Source organism: Megalobrama amblycephala, linkage group LG1, assembly GCF_018812025.1.
Source record: "Megalobrama amblycephala isolate DHTTF-2021 linkage group LG1, ASM1881202v1, whole genome shotgun sequence".
Lineage (NCBI taxonomy): Eukaryota > Metazoa > Chordata > Actinopteri > Cypriniformes > Xenocyprididae > Megalobrama > Megalobrama amblycephala.
The window spans coordinates 15107793-15127534 of NC_063044.1; the positions used below are offsets into that span (position 1 = coordinate 15107793).

The window sequence follows — 19742 nt, forward strand, 5'->3', positions numbered from 1 at the left end:
AACAGGATTGGTTTACAGTGATAGACCTGAAGGACTTTCATGTCTCGATTTTGACTCAACACCAACTGTTTCTTCAGTTCAGTTTTGAGGGTCAGGCATACCAGTACAAGGTCCTCCCTTTCGGGCTGTCCCTGTCACCTCACATCTTCACAAAATTTGCAGAGGCTGCCCTTGCCCCGTTTAGGAAAGTGGTTAAATCCTCCTAAGCCAAGCCATATTCCCTTATGAGATCTCTCTGTAGTCTTGCTGGGTCTACAGGGAGCTCCTTTTGAGCCCTTGGAGTCAGTAGAGTTAAGTGCCCTCTCTTTGAAGATGGCCCTCCTGACCGCACTCACTTCCATCAATAGGATTGGGGACCTGTAGGCGTTATATATCAGTGAATCATGCCTTGAGTTCAGTCCGGCATACTCCCATGTGATCCTGAGACCTGGCTGGGTTATGTGCCCAAAGTTCCCACTACCCCTTTTAGGGACCAAGTGGTGAGCTTGAAAGCACTGCCTTGGGATGAAGCAGACCCAGCCTTGTCATTGCTGTGTTCAGTATGCACCCTATGTGTTTACTTGGACCACATGCAGAGTTTCAGAAGTTCTGAGTAGCTCTTTGCCTGTTCTGGTAACCAGCAGAAGGGTTAGGCTGTCTCCAAACAGATGATGGCCCATTGGATTGTGGATGCCATTGCCTTGGCATACCAGCCCCAAGGCATGCCGTGACCCTTAGGAGTGTGAGAACTGTTGCATCTTCCTAAGCTCTAGCAAATGGTGCCTCTCTAACAGACATCTCTGGGCAACACCCAATACCTTCATGAGATTTTATCATTTCCAGGTTGAGCCAGTTTTGTCTCGTGTGCTATTGCTATGAACAGGTAAGTTACAGATAACGGGCCGGGTGTACCGCTTGCACACAGCACCTTTTCCCTACCTGAGGTGATAACATGCACTTTTTTGTCCACGCAAGTGCCTTGGACCGGCAAACCCTGGGCGTGAATTTGGAGGAGGAATCGGATGCCAGGCCCAGTACTTGTGATGCATGCCATTTCAGGTCAGCATGTATACTTGGGCTAGGTGCTCCATATGTAGTGATTCCCTGATTGTAATCCCATATGATGTATTGTCCACAATATAGTTTCCTTAACCGTAAACCCATGTTTTCCCCTAGGCAGAGCTCCATCTCTAACACCAGTCCCTGCGTTTGTAGCACTTCCTCCCTCTTCAGGTAGGACCTACCGCAGGGATGGATTTTTCTTCCATGTGTGGTACATCCTGGTTGGTAATCCATGTGATGTATTCTCCACATATTAATCTTCCTTAAGGCAGGATGTGGTCTCTGTTAGTGCTAATTCTGGTCTGCACAGCTGTGAGATTTATTTATTTTAAAAAGGGAGAAAAGGTCAAAAGACCTATTCCCATGTTCTCTCTGTCCTTGCGTGGTATGAGGCACTACATGGCTTACTTGGGGCTTTGGGTTTGAGCTTGTTACCTGGCACACGGGGGTTGTCGACATCTGTGCCGCCAAAATCTCATAACACGGTTCAGCTGCTGTGGCATTTTCCCCATTGGACCCCTAGTTTCAGTCAATCGACAACACGTTGAGGTGACTGACAGGTAGGTATCTCTCGGTTACTGTTATAACCTATGTTCCCTGATGGAAGAAAAGAGACGTGTCCTTCCTACCACAACGCTGAACTGCCCACTGAAATGGCTAGGACACTGTCTCGGCTCCTCAGAACAAACCGGAATGAATGATGCACGTCGGCATCCTTTTATACCCATATGTCCGGGGGAGTGGAATGCAAATTCCACTCTCCAATTCTCATCGGCCTTTTCTCAAAGTATCAGAGGTGCTCCCATGCGCAACCCCTAGTGTCAGTCAATCGACACCACCTCTCTTTCCCTCCATCAGGGAACAGAAGTTACAACAGAGACTGAGACGTTACTATTACAAGGCAATTTTATCATAGAAAGACAAAATAATTAAAAGTTGTGGGGTATTACTAGGCATGGAAGTGGAGTCGAATGCAATGCAAAAAAGGAAATGAGCAAGTCAAGTTGACTTTTTTAAACCAGGAATGAAGCAGCAAGTTATTTTAGCTTACAGAGAACGAAACAGCAAATCAAAAACAGGAAGGGAGAGTAGACTGTGATCCATTTTTCAGAACATTATTACACAGGAGGTTAGCTGGTGAAGCAGTGGTATAGAGAGTGTAATGGGTAAATGTGAATGTGTGTGGTGTGAATAAGAAAGCTGATGGAGGAGAGCCCTCTGGGTCAGAACTGAAAAGTGCTGTTGTAATATTCATCACAGGATATAAAAGCATTGTGATTTTTCTTATTATGACACAATGTTTTACTTTATAATAAAATGCCCTACTAGGACTTCATTTATTTAAGTACTGCAAAAGGTTGAACTTTATTTCATCACCATTGTCGCAATTCTTCAAACAACATTCTTCTTTTGTATTTCTTTGATACACTCTCACTCTCTGCAGACGAATGTTAAAAAAAACCTACCAAAAACAACCCGGTAGTCCTTGAAATTCAGAAGCAGGTGTTGTCCAAAAGACATATGACTCCCCACAGACCTTCAGACATGGACATTAATTCCAAAACTCATCAGCCAAAAGCCCTTCAGGATGAGAGCTGGGTTTTATGAAGCCATGGCACAACATTGTTGTGGCATCAGTAAGTTATCGCCTCGTCCTCTGCTAGGAGTGGACACTGTCTGCGAGAGAGCGTATTTTAACAACGCCAGACCCCAATCCCGCTGATGCCTGATAGGAAGGAAGAACAGAGGGGAGGGGGGGCCACCTGTGTCCCTATTTTTAGCCTCCATCTCTCTCTTGCCGTTTTTCTCATGTACACAATCTCTTCCTTCTCATGCCTCAGCACAGCATAAGTTTCCAGCTGAGCTGTTCTTTCCCTCGTGTTTGTACACTTAAAAAGCACGCAAGCATAGTCAGACAAACCCACAAAGCCTTTCACCTCCTTGACCGGGTGCCGACAGATTTGCAGAGTTGGTAATGTGCCAATCTTGACATTACTGCAATAAAACCTCCTGTAAGGGAGGGATGCATTCCAGGGTTATTATAGTTTAAAATAAACTATTAAAAATACAAAACCGCAACAAAATTAGTAAAACTTTAACTAAAATTAAAACGAAAATGGAAAATATAAAAATAAAAATGGATTCAAAATATTATTAAAAATTTTAGATGTAAGCACAGGTGAGCCTTCTAGTTCTTCTACTTAAACTTTTTTAAACATTTTTAATAGTTTTAGTTGATAATAACAACACTGTTCTAGACAGGGAACATTATTCAACACCCTGCTGAAAAATCCAGCATTGCTGGTCTCCAGCATAAGGTATGTTTTGCATGCTGGGACCTGCATGGGATGCTGGTTGCTGGTGGACAACCTAAACCAGCTCAGATTTTCTTGAGTTCATGCAAGTCTATGCTGGACTTTTCAGCAGGACAAAGAGTGTTGCTTGGGGTCATCTGGACGGGAAGCACATTTTTTCCCTCTCTCGCTCTAAAAAACAAGATCCAACTCCATTTGCTTCAGTGGATAAGCTTGAATCAGTAGGATGAACAATGAGCACTGGAACATTAATGGAGGTACTCGTTCAACTCCATGACAGTATTGACCTTTACACAGTGATATAGAGCAGAGAGCATCAGACTCTAGCTGAGACAACGGGAAAGCGGGACAAGTGACATTTAGGGAAGAATATTGGGGCTAGTGTGGGGTGGGATGGTTGGAGTGATTCACATTTGTCCCAGTTTGGCCTTCGTGGACTTCGAGGAACATCAAGGATGAAGAGTCTGGCTCTGTTATAAAATGTAGTGATCTGCCTACATAGGCATCATAACCATGCTCCTGATGCAAAAGATGCTCCAACAAGTAGTTAGCATACACTCTAAGGGAAAAAAAAAGGTAATAAAAGCTGTCACTGGGGCAGTACCCTTTAAAAAGGAACACCTTTGTACCTTATTTACCCTTAAAGTGTACATATAAGCACCTTAAAGGTACATATTATTATCTAAATGGTACTTATTTGTAACTTTTGAATGGGTAACGCCCCAGTGACAGCTTTTGTACCATTTTTATGTCATTGTACAATTGTGAGTTCTAATATACTTCCTATGGGGCAATGCTATAGCATGTATTCTTGCATAATATATCAGAGTAGTTGTAGAGTTGTTTTAGAGATGTTGGATATTGGACATATAGGGCCCGATATTTCTCTTGTGTTTCCTTCATCTGAAACTCATTCAAGTTAATCTTTAAAAACACTAATGATGTAATAACACATGTAAAATGTAGACCTCAATCCATTTTTCACTGCACATTATAATGACTTTTTTTTAAATGTGTGGACAGGTGTGCCGCTATCAAAAGCAGAATGTTTATTTAGTAGAATGATTTTAGCTTTTTGTGTTATTTTTTATTTATTATGACAACATAGAATTTTGATGTTGTCCATTTTTCAGCCTTACCATTAGAATAGTTATCAGCTATTTGGTAACGGCCCCAATTTTAATATTGGTGCATATCTTTAAAAAAATCAGTGCAGGATGGCAGACAAAGAAAGAGTTTGTTTAAACATAAGGGGCGCGAAAATACAGGCATTATATAGTGGGTAAATTTGACCCGTGCTGCGCTTATAGGTATAAATGCCCTGTTTTTTGATCTGGTTTTATCTAAACAATTTTAAACACCAAGGGCTTGTAAATTGCACAATTTTAGTAAAAGTCAATGACTGAGAGACTTGAATGTTTTATTGAAAACCTGTTATGTACATTTGAAAAACAGCCACGGGTAAAATTTCTAGTGTTAAGCATGTATTTTATTAGAATTCAATTTGAAAAAAAAAAATTCATAAAATGTAATGAAAATATAAGGAAAACTGACTTTTAATTTTAATATATTTTTTGTGTGCTGTATTTTTATGTATTTCCCATGTAGTTAGCTTAGCAACATGCTAACGGCAATCTCTATTGGAATCGATTGTGAGATTCATCTCCTGTACACTTGTGCTATTTGAATTATGCAGTGTCGGTAATGCATTCAGCTACCAATAGTGTAGTAAGCTCCGCTCCATTAAACACGTTTTACCATATTTACGCAGAACATATTAAAAAGCATACAGATTCCAAGAGGGCCTTATCATCGCCTATGCAGAAATACTCACAAAAAAACACTCTTTTCATTAAAGAGTCAATGCTGAATCAGTGGAAAAGTGCTGTGGTCTGTTCACTGCCCTAGAGAAAAATTGATGCTGACAGCTGCCTTCTGTCAACCACTGAGTGAGTGACACGACAAAACCCACCGAAAGAGAGAGAGAGAACCATATTGCCAAATTGCTATTGGGTATTGAAGCGGTTGAGAAAACGAAGACATTAAACCACATGGCGATTCGGGGAAGGAATGTTTCTTTGTGAAGTTTGAATGAGGGTGGAGGGTAAACAGCAAGTGGCTTTCTTCATAGCATGCAAAGCACAGAACCACTAGTTCGACACAGATGGCAATAACCCATGGTTCTCCTAACCACAGTAATCAGCGGGGCTGTGACGGGTGATGGGGTGCGAGCAATCATTAATGCCCCGTCGGTCTCAGAAGCTTTATTTCTGGAGCTGTTTACATCTACTAGTTGGAAATGCGGCAAAAATTCACTAAAAATATTTTAAACATGCAAAGACACAAGTAGTTCCAAATCTGTCCCAAAATCTAGTGAGCTTCCTTGCTGTCTAGCATCTACATAGGCTGCTGTCATCATCATCCAAACTGTATGCATAAAGTGAATTGTATTATCACCCAGCTCTAATATGCTTTAATCAGCTATAAAACATGAAGATATTAACATTAACATCAAGATTTTCTGTAAAGCTGCTTTAAAACAATATGTATTGTGAAAAGTGCTATACAAATAAATCTGAATTGACTCGTCCCACACTTCTGGCATGTTGCTAAGTGAACAGCACGAAAGGTAAATCAGTTCACTTTGCGGCCATATTTGAATCACCATCATCGCAGCTATTTCAGAAATGCAAGACCAGCTCCTTTCTACAAAAATATTGAAATCTCAAAAGCTGCCTGGCAAATTAACAATTCAAATTATATGCATATTTCAAACCAGCAGCAAACTCTGACACAAATTATCTCATAAAGCTTGTTTTTTTTTTTTTTTTTCCATTTAATTAGCATTTAAAAAGCTTGTATTTCAGGCTGGAGCAGCCAATGCGTATGTGCAGACCCCAAGTGTGCATCTTTGGTCAATGATTGTTTGTATGGGAACCAGAAACAGCAGCGGCAGTGATTCAATGACTTTACCAATTGGTATTCTTTCACTTATAAGGCGTTACTTACTCCACCATACTGCGTGTTGCACTTTCTCTCATTCAAAGTAATATGAGGGCACATATACAGTCTTTGGCAATACTCTATTGACTATAAATGGCATAGAACACACATACTTAGTAAAATGGTACATTTTTAATTAATTATATTTAGTATTTTTATCAACTTTTTTGTAATGAGTGAATTATATCAACTTAATCCATTTTCTCTTTTTGCTTTGGATGAAGCTATTGGATAAGTTTCTTCATTGCACTGCAACATGGGATTGCCTTCTCTATGAATCATACATGCCATGCTGCCTTAGAATTTGGTAATAGGTAGACAGAATAATTATTTTGCGTACCATTTGAAACTGACTTTGTGTTGGGAGTGCATCTATGATGCTTTTGTTCCAGCTCACTAAGTTTAGGAAGAGACCCTTTGACCAGATCCCCAGTTTTGTTGGGTTGTCTTCATCTTTGGATAATTCATAATTAATCACTCAAAGATTTTTATTTTTAGTGCAGGGTATCTCTGCAGTGCCGTTTAGTGCCCCCGCAGAAACACTGTGTGTGCGTGTGTGTGTGTGTGTGTGTGTCGAGACACATATTCAGGAAGGAGGAAAGCAATTTGTTTTTTTGCAACAGTTCCTTCCCAGGAACAACGGGCGACGCAGATAAGAAAACAACATCCAAAGACAAAAAAAAAACATTTCAACCAAATTTAAAACTGAAACTCACATAAACGTATTAAATATACTTAAGTCATATGCCACCAGAAATGACGAAATACACACAAATAATTTTCTTCTGGAAGCCAAACATACAAAAAACATACAGGGAAACCCTTGCCACAGATATGATAATCTAACATTGAATAAGAACATAATGTCTCTTCCTCCTGCATGGCCTCAAGATCTTGCTGTTCACATGCTTTCCTGTGTATTTCCTAATTTTGACTAATGACCGTTCTTTTCTCTTGCACAACAACATGCACATATGCACAGTGCACTACTGAAGCTTTGTGTTTTGCTTTGTGTCATGCAGTTTCATTTTAATATTGTGTAGTATTTCTGAATATTTTGAATTATCTTTTATTTTTATATCTTCAGCTCTCTGTTTAATTTTAGATTAAGTAATTTTGTTATGTGCATTAGTCATTATTTTTTTTTTTTATATATTAGTCATTATATATTATTTCTATTTAGCTTACATTTATTTTTCAGTTTTAGTATTTATAAATTCAGTTTTAGTCATTTTAGTACTTCTACTTAAAGCATTAGTTCACTTCAGAATTCAAATTTCCTGATAATTTACTCATGTCATCCAAGATGTCTTTCTTCAGTCGAAAAGAAATTCCAGGACTTTTTTCCATATAGTGGACTTCGACGGCTACCAACGGATTGAAGGTTCAAATTACAGTTTCAGTGCAGCTTCAAAGGGTTCTACACAATCCCAGATGAGGAATAAGGGTCTTATCTAGAGAAACAATTGGTCATTTTCAAAAAAAAAATTAATTATGCTTTTTACCCACAAATGCTTGTCTTGCATTAGCTCTGCGATGCGCCATGCAAAGAGTAAATCAAATGGCCTTTACCAAAAAAAAGGGTAAAATAACGGTGTCGGACGATATTGATACTTCCTCCTATGTCACGCGTGACCTTTCCAACGTGATTATGTAACGCGCCACATCACAGAGCTAGTTCAAGATGAGTATTTGAGGTTAGAAAGTATATATATATATATATATATATATATATATATATATATATATATATATATATATATATATATATATATACTTTTTTTCATTTCATTAGACAAGACCCTTATTCCTTGTCTGGGATCATGTAGATCCCTTTGAAGCTGCATAGAATCTGCAATTTGGACCTTCAACCCGTTGGTAACCATTGAAGTCCACTATATGGAGAAAAATCTGCAATTTCTTTTCAACTGAAGAAAGACATAAACTTCTTGGATGACATGGGGGTGAGTAAATTATCAGGAAATTTTCATTCTGAAATGAACTAATCCTTTAAACTTTTTTTATTTCAGTTATTTGCCAAGGCAATTTAAGTACAAATTTTTAATTTATACTTTAAGTTTATTTTAGCTTAATTTCAATTACCAAAATTATTTTTAATAGTTTTAATTTTAGTTAAAAATAACAACACTGTTGCCATGTTGGTGTGCATTTTACGCAACAAAGTTTGGTGTGCCAATTCCAGTAGCCTTTTTCCTCGAAGACTGCAGTTACATTCACAAAATTTATTCTCATACAAACATATAGCAAAAACAACTGCAGTCTTTTCCTACATGCTGCTTAACAACTCTCTGATTTTTAGAGGCTCCTGCTTCCCACTTGTGCTAGTTTGCAATTTCATTGGCTGTTCCTCATCGTACGCACATGATAACTGGTCAAAACTAGTATAAAATGTCTCTATAGTTTAGTCTATACCTGCAATTGGTCTTAAAGCTGCAGTCCGTAACTTTTTTTTTTGTTAAAAATTATCCAAAATCAATTTTTGAGCAAGTACATAACCAGCCAGTGTTCAAAACGATCTCATTATCTTAGCTCGATTCACAACGGTAAGCTTGTAATAATGTTTTAAAATAAGAGCGACCTGGTGGATTTCCGCGGGAAATTCGAGCATGCAGCAGTTCGTCTTTGCGTCATTACGTCACGTCCGTAAACAGAAAAAAGGAGTCCAGGCAAGCTGGTTTTATCATGTGAGGATGCTGCTGGTAGCGGATCATTTATAGTCTGTTCTCACAGCAGCTGAAATAATTAAAGGTCCCGTTCTTCGTGATCCCATGTTTCAAACTTTAGTTAGTGTGTAATGTTGTTGTTAGAGTATAAATAAAATCTGTAAAATTTTAAAGCTCAAAGTTCAATGCCAAGCGAGATATTTTATTTAACAGAAGTTGCCTACATCGAACGGCCAGTTTGGACTACATCCCTCTACTTCCTTCTTTAATGACGTCACTAAAACAGTTTTTTTAATAAACTCCGCCCACAGGAATACACAAGAGTTGCGTTTGTAGAGTGTGTTTGTCGCCATGTCGTCGAAACGCTGTTATTTTCATCCCGCAGTCCAATCACCGGGTCTGATTCCGGCTCAAATTGATATGGTAAAATTAAAGACATGTTTACAATAACACTGAGCGCGTGCATCTCCACGTTATGGTAAGAGGCGTGACCTTTCCTGGCAAGGTTCGCTAAGCTGCTGTCGAATCACAACACAGGAACCGCTGGCACAATCAGAACTCGTTACGTATTTCTGAAGGAGGGACTTCATAGAACAAGGAAGTCATCCGCCCGTTTTTATGACAGTGGAAACAGCGGTATACAGATAAGTAAATTATGTGACAAATACTGTTTTTTTTTTTTACACGCGAAACATGAACACATGTTATATTGCACACTATAAACACAATCAAAGCTTCAAAAAACCACGAAAAACGGGACCTTTAAAAGTCAATCTGACACTGACAATCATCAGTGACAACTGGAGATTCACCCGTAGTCAAAAGCAAAAGACTTTGGACTGTGGAGTGGCTACAGGAATTGAAATCTACAGCTAACACTAATATACACTAAATACACACAGCGTGCGTCTCAATCAGCTCCCTAGTTCAGTAGTCAGGGCACTGATCAGGGAATCGGCCACATTCATTTACATGATATACTGATTCACGACCTAGGGCGCTAGGGAGCTGATTGAGACCAGGGATAGTCACGCAATGCTGATGTTGTAAACATTATCAATTTGAGAACAAAGTATAACAGTAATAATAATTTGCACGGTTTGGCGTGATCCGAGCTAAGCGATCATTAGATTTAATCATCATTAGCAGCACGATTTATTGTAGGCCTAATGCTTTTTTCCTCAGTTGGTCAGAACAAAAGTGGCAGAAATGTTACTTACTTGTTCAGCTGATATTTCCAGTGAAAAGTCTTATATTGGTCATACTTTCAAGACGTAGAATCTGTGATTCTGAAGTACAGTATCCACACCGGTGCGGTGACTGACAGCAAGCATTAGATTCATCCGCTGAGTCGTCGTGCCGAGGCACAACACGCGTACAGATAACTGTTCCGCATATGACTGCAATCGCATGTTTCAAACAAGAGATGGCGACAAAGAGGGAAAATGGCGGACTGCAGCTTTAAAGTCATCATTAAACAGAAGTTGCAATAGTCTTTTCTTCCCTATTGTGACATATATCTGAGTGAAACAGCTTCTCAAACAAGAAAATATGTAGGGCGGGACTTGATTTTGTCCATGGGGAATTGATGGTTGTGGTTTGCTATTGGTGGATCTCATATGAGTGACAGGTTGCCCCGCCCTCAAGCCATTAAACACATCATCAGAGAAAAGACGATTCTGCAAGAGGGAGGGGAAGCTATTTGGATTAAAGATTACGAGTGACATGACTTTAAAAAAAAATGATGTAAAAAGATAAATCATTTATTAAATAATGCAATATTCCATAAAAAAAAACAAGATCTGTTTTTATTTCATGGTGACTTTAAAAAGTGTCCATACTAAAAGAATGACAATGATGGGCGCTTTTTGTCTCAGACTGGAAAAACTTGAAAGGTTGACGAGTGTTTTGTAATGTGTACTGAAAGACTGATTCTGTTCCAAAGTACTTCAACAAATTTACCTTAACTACCCTCGACTGTTATTCGATTTTACACCTACAATGTACCTGATCGTACTGTAGGTGTTTCATTTGGTCTTGTTCTGAATCTTCCCACATCCTCTCAAATACATCAACACACTGCAGTCTTCTTCCAGGCCGCCTCACATGGCAAAGCAGCATTCAACCAGACGAGGTCAGGAAGAGGTGGTGCATTAAATACTGCATGAACTCATCCATCACTAAGAGGCAGTCAAGTGAATTTGACTATGTGTGTATGAGAAACGAGAGACAGCAATATGGACAAAGGCCCATCTTCTTATACAGGCAGACAAGGTTAATATAAGTATATCCAATATATCCAATAAGCATATCCAAATGCAATGCACTGGGAATATTGCTCTCTTCTTATATAATGGAAATTACTTAGTGGAGTAAAACAAATCTTAACAGGAATGGAATTTGAGAATGGTGTCTGGGTCGGATTAAAGTATTGTGGTGCCCCTGACAATCCGCTTCAAGTATTGTTGTTTTACCAGTGCCTCAGGGCTTGTGTTACTTGGCTTAAAACTGTTCGGCACTGTGAGGAACAATATAAGCCAGAAGGACAGCAAAGGCAGCATCCTTTCTTCCTGCACTACTGCTCAAGAGTGTTGTCTGTATTTCTCTCTAGGTAATATCACAATACTTCACATGGACTCCATAAAAGTTCTGAAACATATTTATGGCTTGATATCATAGGAGAACTTCAAAAGATGATGCTGGAAAAAGCTTTTTCTATGGTTCTGTAGATGTCCATTGATGCATCGGTGCTTCAAAAATGCAAGTAAATCCATGTCTAGTCTAAAGAATCTAGAGATGCGCTGATATTATAATTCTACCTGATTCCGACAAGACAATAAATATTTTCATGTTATGGCCAATAACTGATAAATGACTGATAGTATGCTGTTCTATAGTAAACAGAGTACAACTATAACTAAAATCAATCATTTTTAATTGCTTCTAGTGAATTTAAGCATCACAACATTATGTAAATTTATATTTGATATTTGCTAAATATTACATTAAAAAGTGTTTTTTATTAGTAGTATTTTTGATTTTAAAGATTAATTTTAAGTGTGAGTTTTAGACGACAAAGGTAATGTAAAGGAAATTATCACGCATAGCTAAATATCCAATAAAACTGTAACATCAAGATTATAAACAGAAAACAAAATATTATTAATAGTACACATCAAAACTTAAAACCATTAAATAAGGCAATTGTGACTTGGATTAAACTGCTCAAATCATATGGATCACGAGAAAATCTACATTACTGAGACTTTCAATGGATGGACAAACGTGAACATTAAAGGTGCCCTAGAATCAAAAATTGAATTTATCTTGGCATAGTTGAATAACAAGAGTTCAGTACATGGAAATGACATATAGAGTGAGTCTCAAACTCCATTGTTTCCTCCTTCTTATATAAATCTCATTTGTTTAAAAGACCTCCGAAAAACAGGCGAATCTCAACATAACACCGACTGTTACGTAACAGTCGGGATCATTAATATGTACGCCCCCAATATTTGCATATGCCAGCTCATGTTCAAGCATTAGACAAGGGCAGAACGTCTGGATCTGCACAGGTGAATAATCAGACTAGGTAAGCAAGCAAGAACAACAGCAAAAAATGGCAGATGGAGCAATAATAACTGACATGATCCATGATATTATGATATTTTTAGTGATATTTGTAAATTGTCTTTCTAAATGCTTCGTTAGCATGTTGCTAATGTACTGTTAAATGTGGTTAAAGTTACCATCGTTTCTTACTGTATTCACAGAGACAAGACTGTCGTTATTTTCATTTTTAAACACTTGCAGTCTGTATAATTCATAAACACAACTTCATTCTTTATAAATCTCTCCAACAGTGTGTAATGTTAGCTTTAGCCACAAAGTACAGCCTCAAACTAGTTCAGAATCAAATGTAAACATCCAAATAAATACTATACTCACATGATCCGACACATGCATGCAGCATGCATGACGAACATCTTGTAAAGATCCATTTAAGGGTTATATTAGCTGTGTGAACTTTGTAAATGCACTGTATTATAGTCGAGAGCTCGGGGGGCAGGGAGCATGAGATTTAAAGGGGCCGCAGCCTGAATCGGTGCATAGTTAATGATGCCCCAAAATAGGCAGTTAAAAAAATTAATTTAAAAAAATCTATGGGGTATTTTGAGCTGAAACTTCACAGACACATTCAGGGGACACCTTAGACTTATATTACATCTTGTTAAAACTGGTTCTAGGGCACCTTTAATAATGTCTTCATTTAAGTTCAGAAGAGGAATGAAAGTCATTCTGGTTTGGAATGACATGATGACAGAGTCTTTATTTCTTCAGGTACTGGTTTAAAATCTATTGATTTTATTTATGGTTTTAAAGAGGCCTGAAATGTAGCTTTTTGCTTTTGAATTGCATTCCTTTGACTCTCTGAACTTTAGCAATTCACCATGTTATTCAGTATAAATCTTGCATTTAGACATGGCCCTGTCCATGGTGCTGATTCTGTGCACAGGTGTACAACACCTTCTGTTGCCATGTTAGTGAGGACCTGCACATGCATTTCTTCGGCAAAGCAACAGAAGATGTAGACTCACACAATAAATAATAGGTCTATCAACTCAGTATTGATGTGCACGTTCATAGCAGAGAACACTCAAACCTAAATTTCATCAGACAAAAGAGAACAAAATATACCTAAAAAATCAGCACCATTTATTTCAAGCATTCATCTTTAAAAAATTATAAAAAAAAAAAAAATTAAAAAAAAGATGAATTCTCATGGTTGAAGTCACTGACAGCACATTTTATATTAATCTCCTTGCATATGCAAGTCGCTAAGTTGCTTGCTAACCACAAACAGTCTAGACTAATGAACTAATGAACCAGAATCATTTATTTTGATTATTACAAATAATAATTTAACTATTTATTACATACTGAATACGACCTTTATCTTGCACTTCACATGAGTTAAAATTTTCCCTACACAATACTTCAGGTCACTTCAGGTGTGTGAGGGTTCTTATTTGTTTATCATATAAAACAAAAAAAAATTTGAATCAAAGAGAGTCTGGGATAAAACAAATTCCTCATAAACTTAGAGACAACTGGAGTAAACAGTCACGACCACAGACAGGCCTTGAAGTATTGAGCAGTCATCCTCTAACAGTGTTTGAGGATTCTGTTGTTGTGACTGGAGAGCAGTAAAGCCCAGTTCACAGACAGTTCCAGGCCAACCACATCCGTGATGCATGTGGCTTTATAGGACGCATGAATAGAGCCTGGCTTTGAGAACCCAGCGTGGTAAATAACCATCAGAATGCAGCATGGCTACAAATTCTGACAAATAAAAGAAGTCTTGCCCTAACAGACCAACTTTGAATGCTTTGATGTGGTAATTTCTTTCCTTAACACAACAACCCTAAACATAGGGATGGGAAACTGTGAGGAATGTAAAGATCCTGGTTCAGATTCCACATAACAATTCTGGTACTATGTTAAAGTTATTTTGTTTTGTTTTTTGTTAAATAGTATGAATAACCAGTCTAAAATTACACTAATTGTACACTACCGTTCAATGGTTTGGAATCAGTAAGAATTTTTAATGTTTTTGAAAGTCTCTTATGTTCACCAAGGCTGAATTCATTTAAAATAACTGTTTTCTATTTGAATATCTGTTAAAATGTAATTTATTGTTGTGATGTTAAGCTGAATTTTCAGCATCATTACTCTACTTCATATCACGTGATCCTTCAGAAATCATTCTAATATGCTGATTTGATGATCAAGAAACATTTATTATTATTATCGATGTTAAAAACAGTTGTGCTGCTTCATATTTTTTGTGGAATATATGATATATTTGAATATTTGACATTTTTGTAATGTTATATGTGTCTTTACTGTTATTTTTGGTCAATTTAAAGCATTCTTGCTGAATAAAAGTATTAATTTCTTTCAAAAAAAAAAAAAAATACTGACCCCAAACTTTTGAATAGTAGTGTAAATCTAAGTCTCACAAGCTTTAATACATTAGGCAGTAACACTTCTTAGCTCATGTCAAGATGGCAAACCTAATGACGTAACCAATTTAGTGCGGGAGTGAATCATATTCAATCAAACTAAACATGAATTTGCAATTGATTTTAACTCCTTTTTTATATTTTGGGGATGTTAGCCTTTACTTAGAAAGGACAGAAGGAGGACATACGAGAAATTATGAGAGTGGAGAGAGAGGACCGTGGACCTCAGCTCGAGCCGTGACTCGAACTCGGGTTGTCCAAAGTGCAACCGCACCGTATGGCAGAGCACTTTCCAACACAGCTATGGCTCTGATATTCTTTGAAAGATGGAACCAGTTCTTATCCATTTCCCAAGCCCATACATTACACTAATACAGTCCTAACCTTAAAAACAGCACTTGACTTTCAAACCGCTGTAATGTGATGAAGCAAACTGCCCTGTACCATTATAGTCCGGATGACTTTGCCATGTCCTTGTATATGTCCAAGATACTGAGGGTGGGAGACTGATTAGGCTCCTGTCGCACGCCACACCATCCACTGCCACTGAAACATTGATTCTCAATCCCATTACTTGGCCAGTCAGAGTAACAGATTGCTGCTGACTCCAGCCTGTTAGGGCATGTATATCACCCAGGCAGCCTACAGTCACCCTAAATATGCCCCCATAAAGCAAAAGGGAATCTTTACAGCCGTAAGGCTGGAATGCACTACACGACTTTGAAAATATGAGCAGATTTTAAAACTCTAGGCATCATACACTTGACAACTTTGTTAAAACTGGGCATCATACACTGTACAACTGAGGATCACAAAGTTGTTCACTGTAAACCCTAATGCTCAAAATAATTAATTGGTTTGAGTAGGACAAACTTAAATTAAACAAATTAGTTCAGTACAAATGAGTATTTAGCACTTTCTTTTTCAAGTTCACAGAAGTTTACTTATATATTTTAAGTAAACTGAACTGTTTCATTGTTTTGAGTTTTATGAACTCATTCTTCTAATTTAGACGAATTTAAGATTAAGTGAACCTGGGCTGGGATTTCTATTTCCCAGCATGCTTCAGTGGTGCGCCAAAAAAACAAAATAACGACTTATATAGTGATGGCCGATTTCAAAACTCTGCTTCATGAAGCTTCGGAGCGTTATGAATCTTTTGTGACGAATCAGCGGTTCGGAGCGCCAAAGTCATGTGATTTCAGCAGTTTGGCGGTTTGACACACAGTGTTTTGAAATCGGCCATCACTATATAAGTTGTTACTATATAAGGCGCACCAAAAATTTTCTCGTCGCTTTATAATATTAATATTGAACCACTGTACTCACATGAACTGACTTAAATATGTTTTTAGTACCTTTATGGATCTTGAGAGAGGAAATGTCATTGCTCCCTATGCAGGCCTCACGGAGCCATCAGATTTCAACAAAAATATCTTAATTTGTGTTCCGAAGATTAACGAAGGTTTTACGGGTGTGGAACGGCATGAGGGTGAGTAATAAATTACAGGATTTTCATTTTTGGATGAACTAACCCTTTCAACTTTGAATTTAACTTAAAAATTTTGAGACTGATTTCCTCAAATTTTTTGAGTTTTGCCAACTTATTTGGGTTTACAGTGTTCTAAACATAACAAACTCACACAGAAACATACGCATGTGTTTTAAAATCGGCTCAAAATACCAAACGTGTTTTAAATCCTCCGACTGGATGGAATCATAGTCTGAAGTCTGTGATAGTCTGTGCCCATCATAAATAGGACTTTCTGTGAAATTTGTAAGCTCAAATCTGCAGACTGGCTCTGCCTGTCAGCAACTCATATCAACTCATCCAGATTGCAAATCGGGGCAAAATCTGGCCAAAATTTGTGAGGTGCACTACTATCATCTCAAACCAGGGTGAACTGTTGTGAATCAAATTTGGAAACCCATATCCTCATTTCTGCTAGTTCTGATTTACTGTCATTACACACACAAGAGAGATTAGAGAAATTCTGTTCTGGTTAGCGGAAGTTCCCTCAGAAAGCAGGAATGTAAGAGCACAATTGAATCAAGCACAGGACTGTGCGCCAGTCAAGGCATCTTTTCAGATGTAATTCCTCGGTCGTGATTGGGAGTGTCCGTGGCCCTCATATCGCCCAATCTAATTACAGCGGTGAGCGTTACATAATAGTTTGTTACAGCATCCCAATCAGTGAGCCATTCAAATGCTGATCTGCATGCGAAGTGCATAGCACAGACACAGTGAAAACCAAGAGCGATCAAGAATGAAACAGCAAAGGAATCTGACTCTCTCCGTACCCCAGATTCAATTGAACAGTAGCTGATTCATTAGTATGCTGCACATCACTTCGGCCAGGGATGCTTTTGGCTTTGTTTACGGCTCTACCTATTTCTCTCCTCACCTATGTGAACCTAATTCATGCCGCTCAGCTTTCCATGGTCTCAGCACATGCGTCACATGCTGTATAATGAACGGTGCGATCCGACTGCAGACATTCAGCCAAGTCGCCCCACTGTGTTCTGCTCGGCTGGGTCTCTCTCACCGGGCATGCATGCAGAGCGAGCTTTAAGCTGCTTGATTCCTCATTATGTTGAAGTAGACGCCACAAAAGTGGTGTGCACGTGAATCTCAGTGTCATAGGTCGGCCTTTAACCACAGACACCACAGGCTGCTGACTTCTCGAGGAAGTAAACAGCAGTGCTCAGATATGTCAAACACACAGACCTTATGCAACTGCTTTGGGAACACAGGACACACAAGAAGAGGAACACAACAGTTCTGGCTGACTAATGCCAAGTCAGCTTTGAATGCAAATGTGCAAAACACACTCTTCCTCTGTAGTGCATAATGCATGCATGTGCAAGCGCACACACATGCAGGTTGTCTTTTGATAAATGCATTATTCACAAACAAACAGAATATTTTGCATTATATGTATACATTTAATCTGCATCAAAAATATATTATTAATTAGAAAATAATTGAAAAGTAGCCTATTAATTGAAGCATGAACAAAAATATGAAGAAAATTCATATAAACGCAATAAATAATCTCTACAAAAAAAAACTGTTTACAAAAATATATTTAGGCCTTTATTATGTGTTTTGTTTACTTAAACATGTTAAACATGGTAAAACATGTATGTGGCAATTTCATCATGACAAATAAAAGTCTATATTGTTTCGCATCAGTGGTAGCATCTATATCAGCGCATATTTAATGAATAATAGACGGTTGCGAGTCAGAATATGTCATGGTTTTACTCACCTGGGTCGAAATGCGAACTGAAGGCAAAACTGGGATTAAATAAAACCGAGGACATGACCACGACAAATACCGACGCTTTCATCCTCCTCATAAGGCTTCAGATTTACTGCAGGACACAGCGAATGTACAGTAAATAAAGACAAAATCGCTTCATTAAAGAAAATTAGGCATGACGGTGCTCCGATACATCATAAAACACAGCGCGCGCGTCGCGTCATCTCTGCCTCACTTCAGATGCGTCGGATTAAGAAACAGATGCAGGGAAACATTTCCGCTCGTCTCTGTTCTGCGTTTAGCGCGTTTCAGTGTAAACAGCTCGGTGTCTCCTCGTCCATCAGGCTGTTTGCTGAAGGCTCCTCGGGGCAGACCTGCTATTAGCGTCGCTTTTTCTCCATGTGCAGGCTATGCACCAAGATTTTGGTGTCTGGCAGTTGTCCAGTATCATTCCTGCAAATGTTTTGCTCTGCCTCCAGCTGTGCCCTTCGGACACGCAGTGTTTAATATACTTAGAGCTCTGGTCAGCTTATTTCGTTGTGTATGATGGAGTGTGTAGAGGAGGATTATTAATGCTGCAGCGGCAGTGACAGACAGGAGAGCGCGAGCGAGCGCCGTCATACATCATCAGCACTGTGACGGATTTGGTAAAGGAAAAAAAATCGAATCATAATCGGATCTATCGGAAGTAAAAAAAAAAAAAAAAAAAAAAAAAAAAAATGCTTTACTGACGAAATGACTACTACACTACAACATAGGTATTCCCTGCTGAAAATAACAGCTTGAACCAGTCTAAACTGGTTTGCGGGTCTTAGCTGGTTTAAGATGCATGGTCTCCCAGCCTGACCAACAGAAAGAGACCAAAAATACAGCTAAAACTAGTCAACATACCAGACTAGGAAATCGGCAAAACATTTTAAGATTGGTTTGTCAGCAGGAAATACCTTTAAAGATGTACTACCACCATTTAATAAACATGGGTTGAAAATAGGTAGCATGGTGGCAACTCCAAAACTATAACCCTAAATGACATATAGCCTAGGCTCTGTCAAGTTGGCAGAACAAAAATCTAAATATTTATTATTTTATTATATTGCGATATAAAGTGACAGGGCTGCCAAAATGGGATAATTGGACCTTTAGTCCCTAGCCCCATACTAGAGGGGGGCCCGGACTGATAGCCGAGGGGGTGGGCCTGGAAAGCCATTGCAATTTTTAAGTCAAGTCACCTTTATTTATATAGCGCTTTTTACAATGCAGATTCACGAGTTCACATATCCGTATAATTAAATAGAGTAAAGTTATGCGTATTTGGCATGCTGTCCGGGGAGAGGGCTCCGAGCTCGGAATTTTGGCCCGAACCCAGAGTACTCCCCCCGGTGTGTAAAAGTAGATAGAACTATAAAT

General features: G+C 38.5%; 1 protein-coding gene across 2 annotated transcripts in view; it reads right to left on the reverse strand.

The window, feature by feature from the left end:
- The window catches only part of aatka (apoptosis-associated tyrosine kinase a), a 61716-nt gene extending 42325 nt beyond the window's left edge, over positions 1 to 19391 (reverse strand). The window contains exon 1 of one of the 2 annotated variants that reach the window (XM_048183088.1): positions 18342 to 19391. In XM_048183088.1, the coding sequence (XP_048039045.1) occupies positions 18342 to 18432 (91 nt within the window). In that variant the 5' untranslated portion in view covers positions 18433 to 19391. Of the gene's footprint in view, positions 1 to 2507; positions 2933 to 18341 lie in introns of those variants that run through there. The other variant, XM_048183097.1, reaches the window with a different exon arrangement.
- Positions 19392 to 19742: the final 351 nt, after the last annotated feature.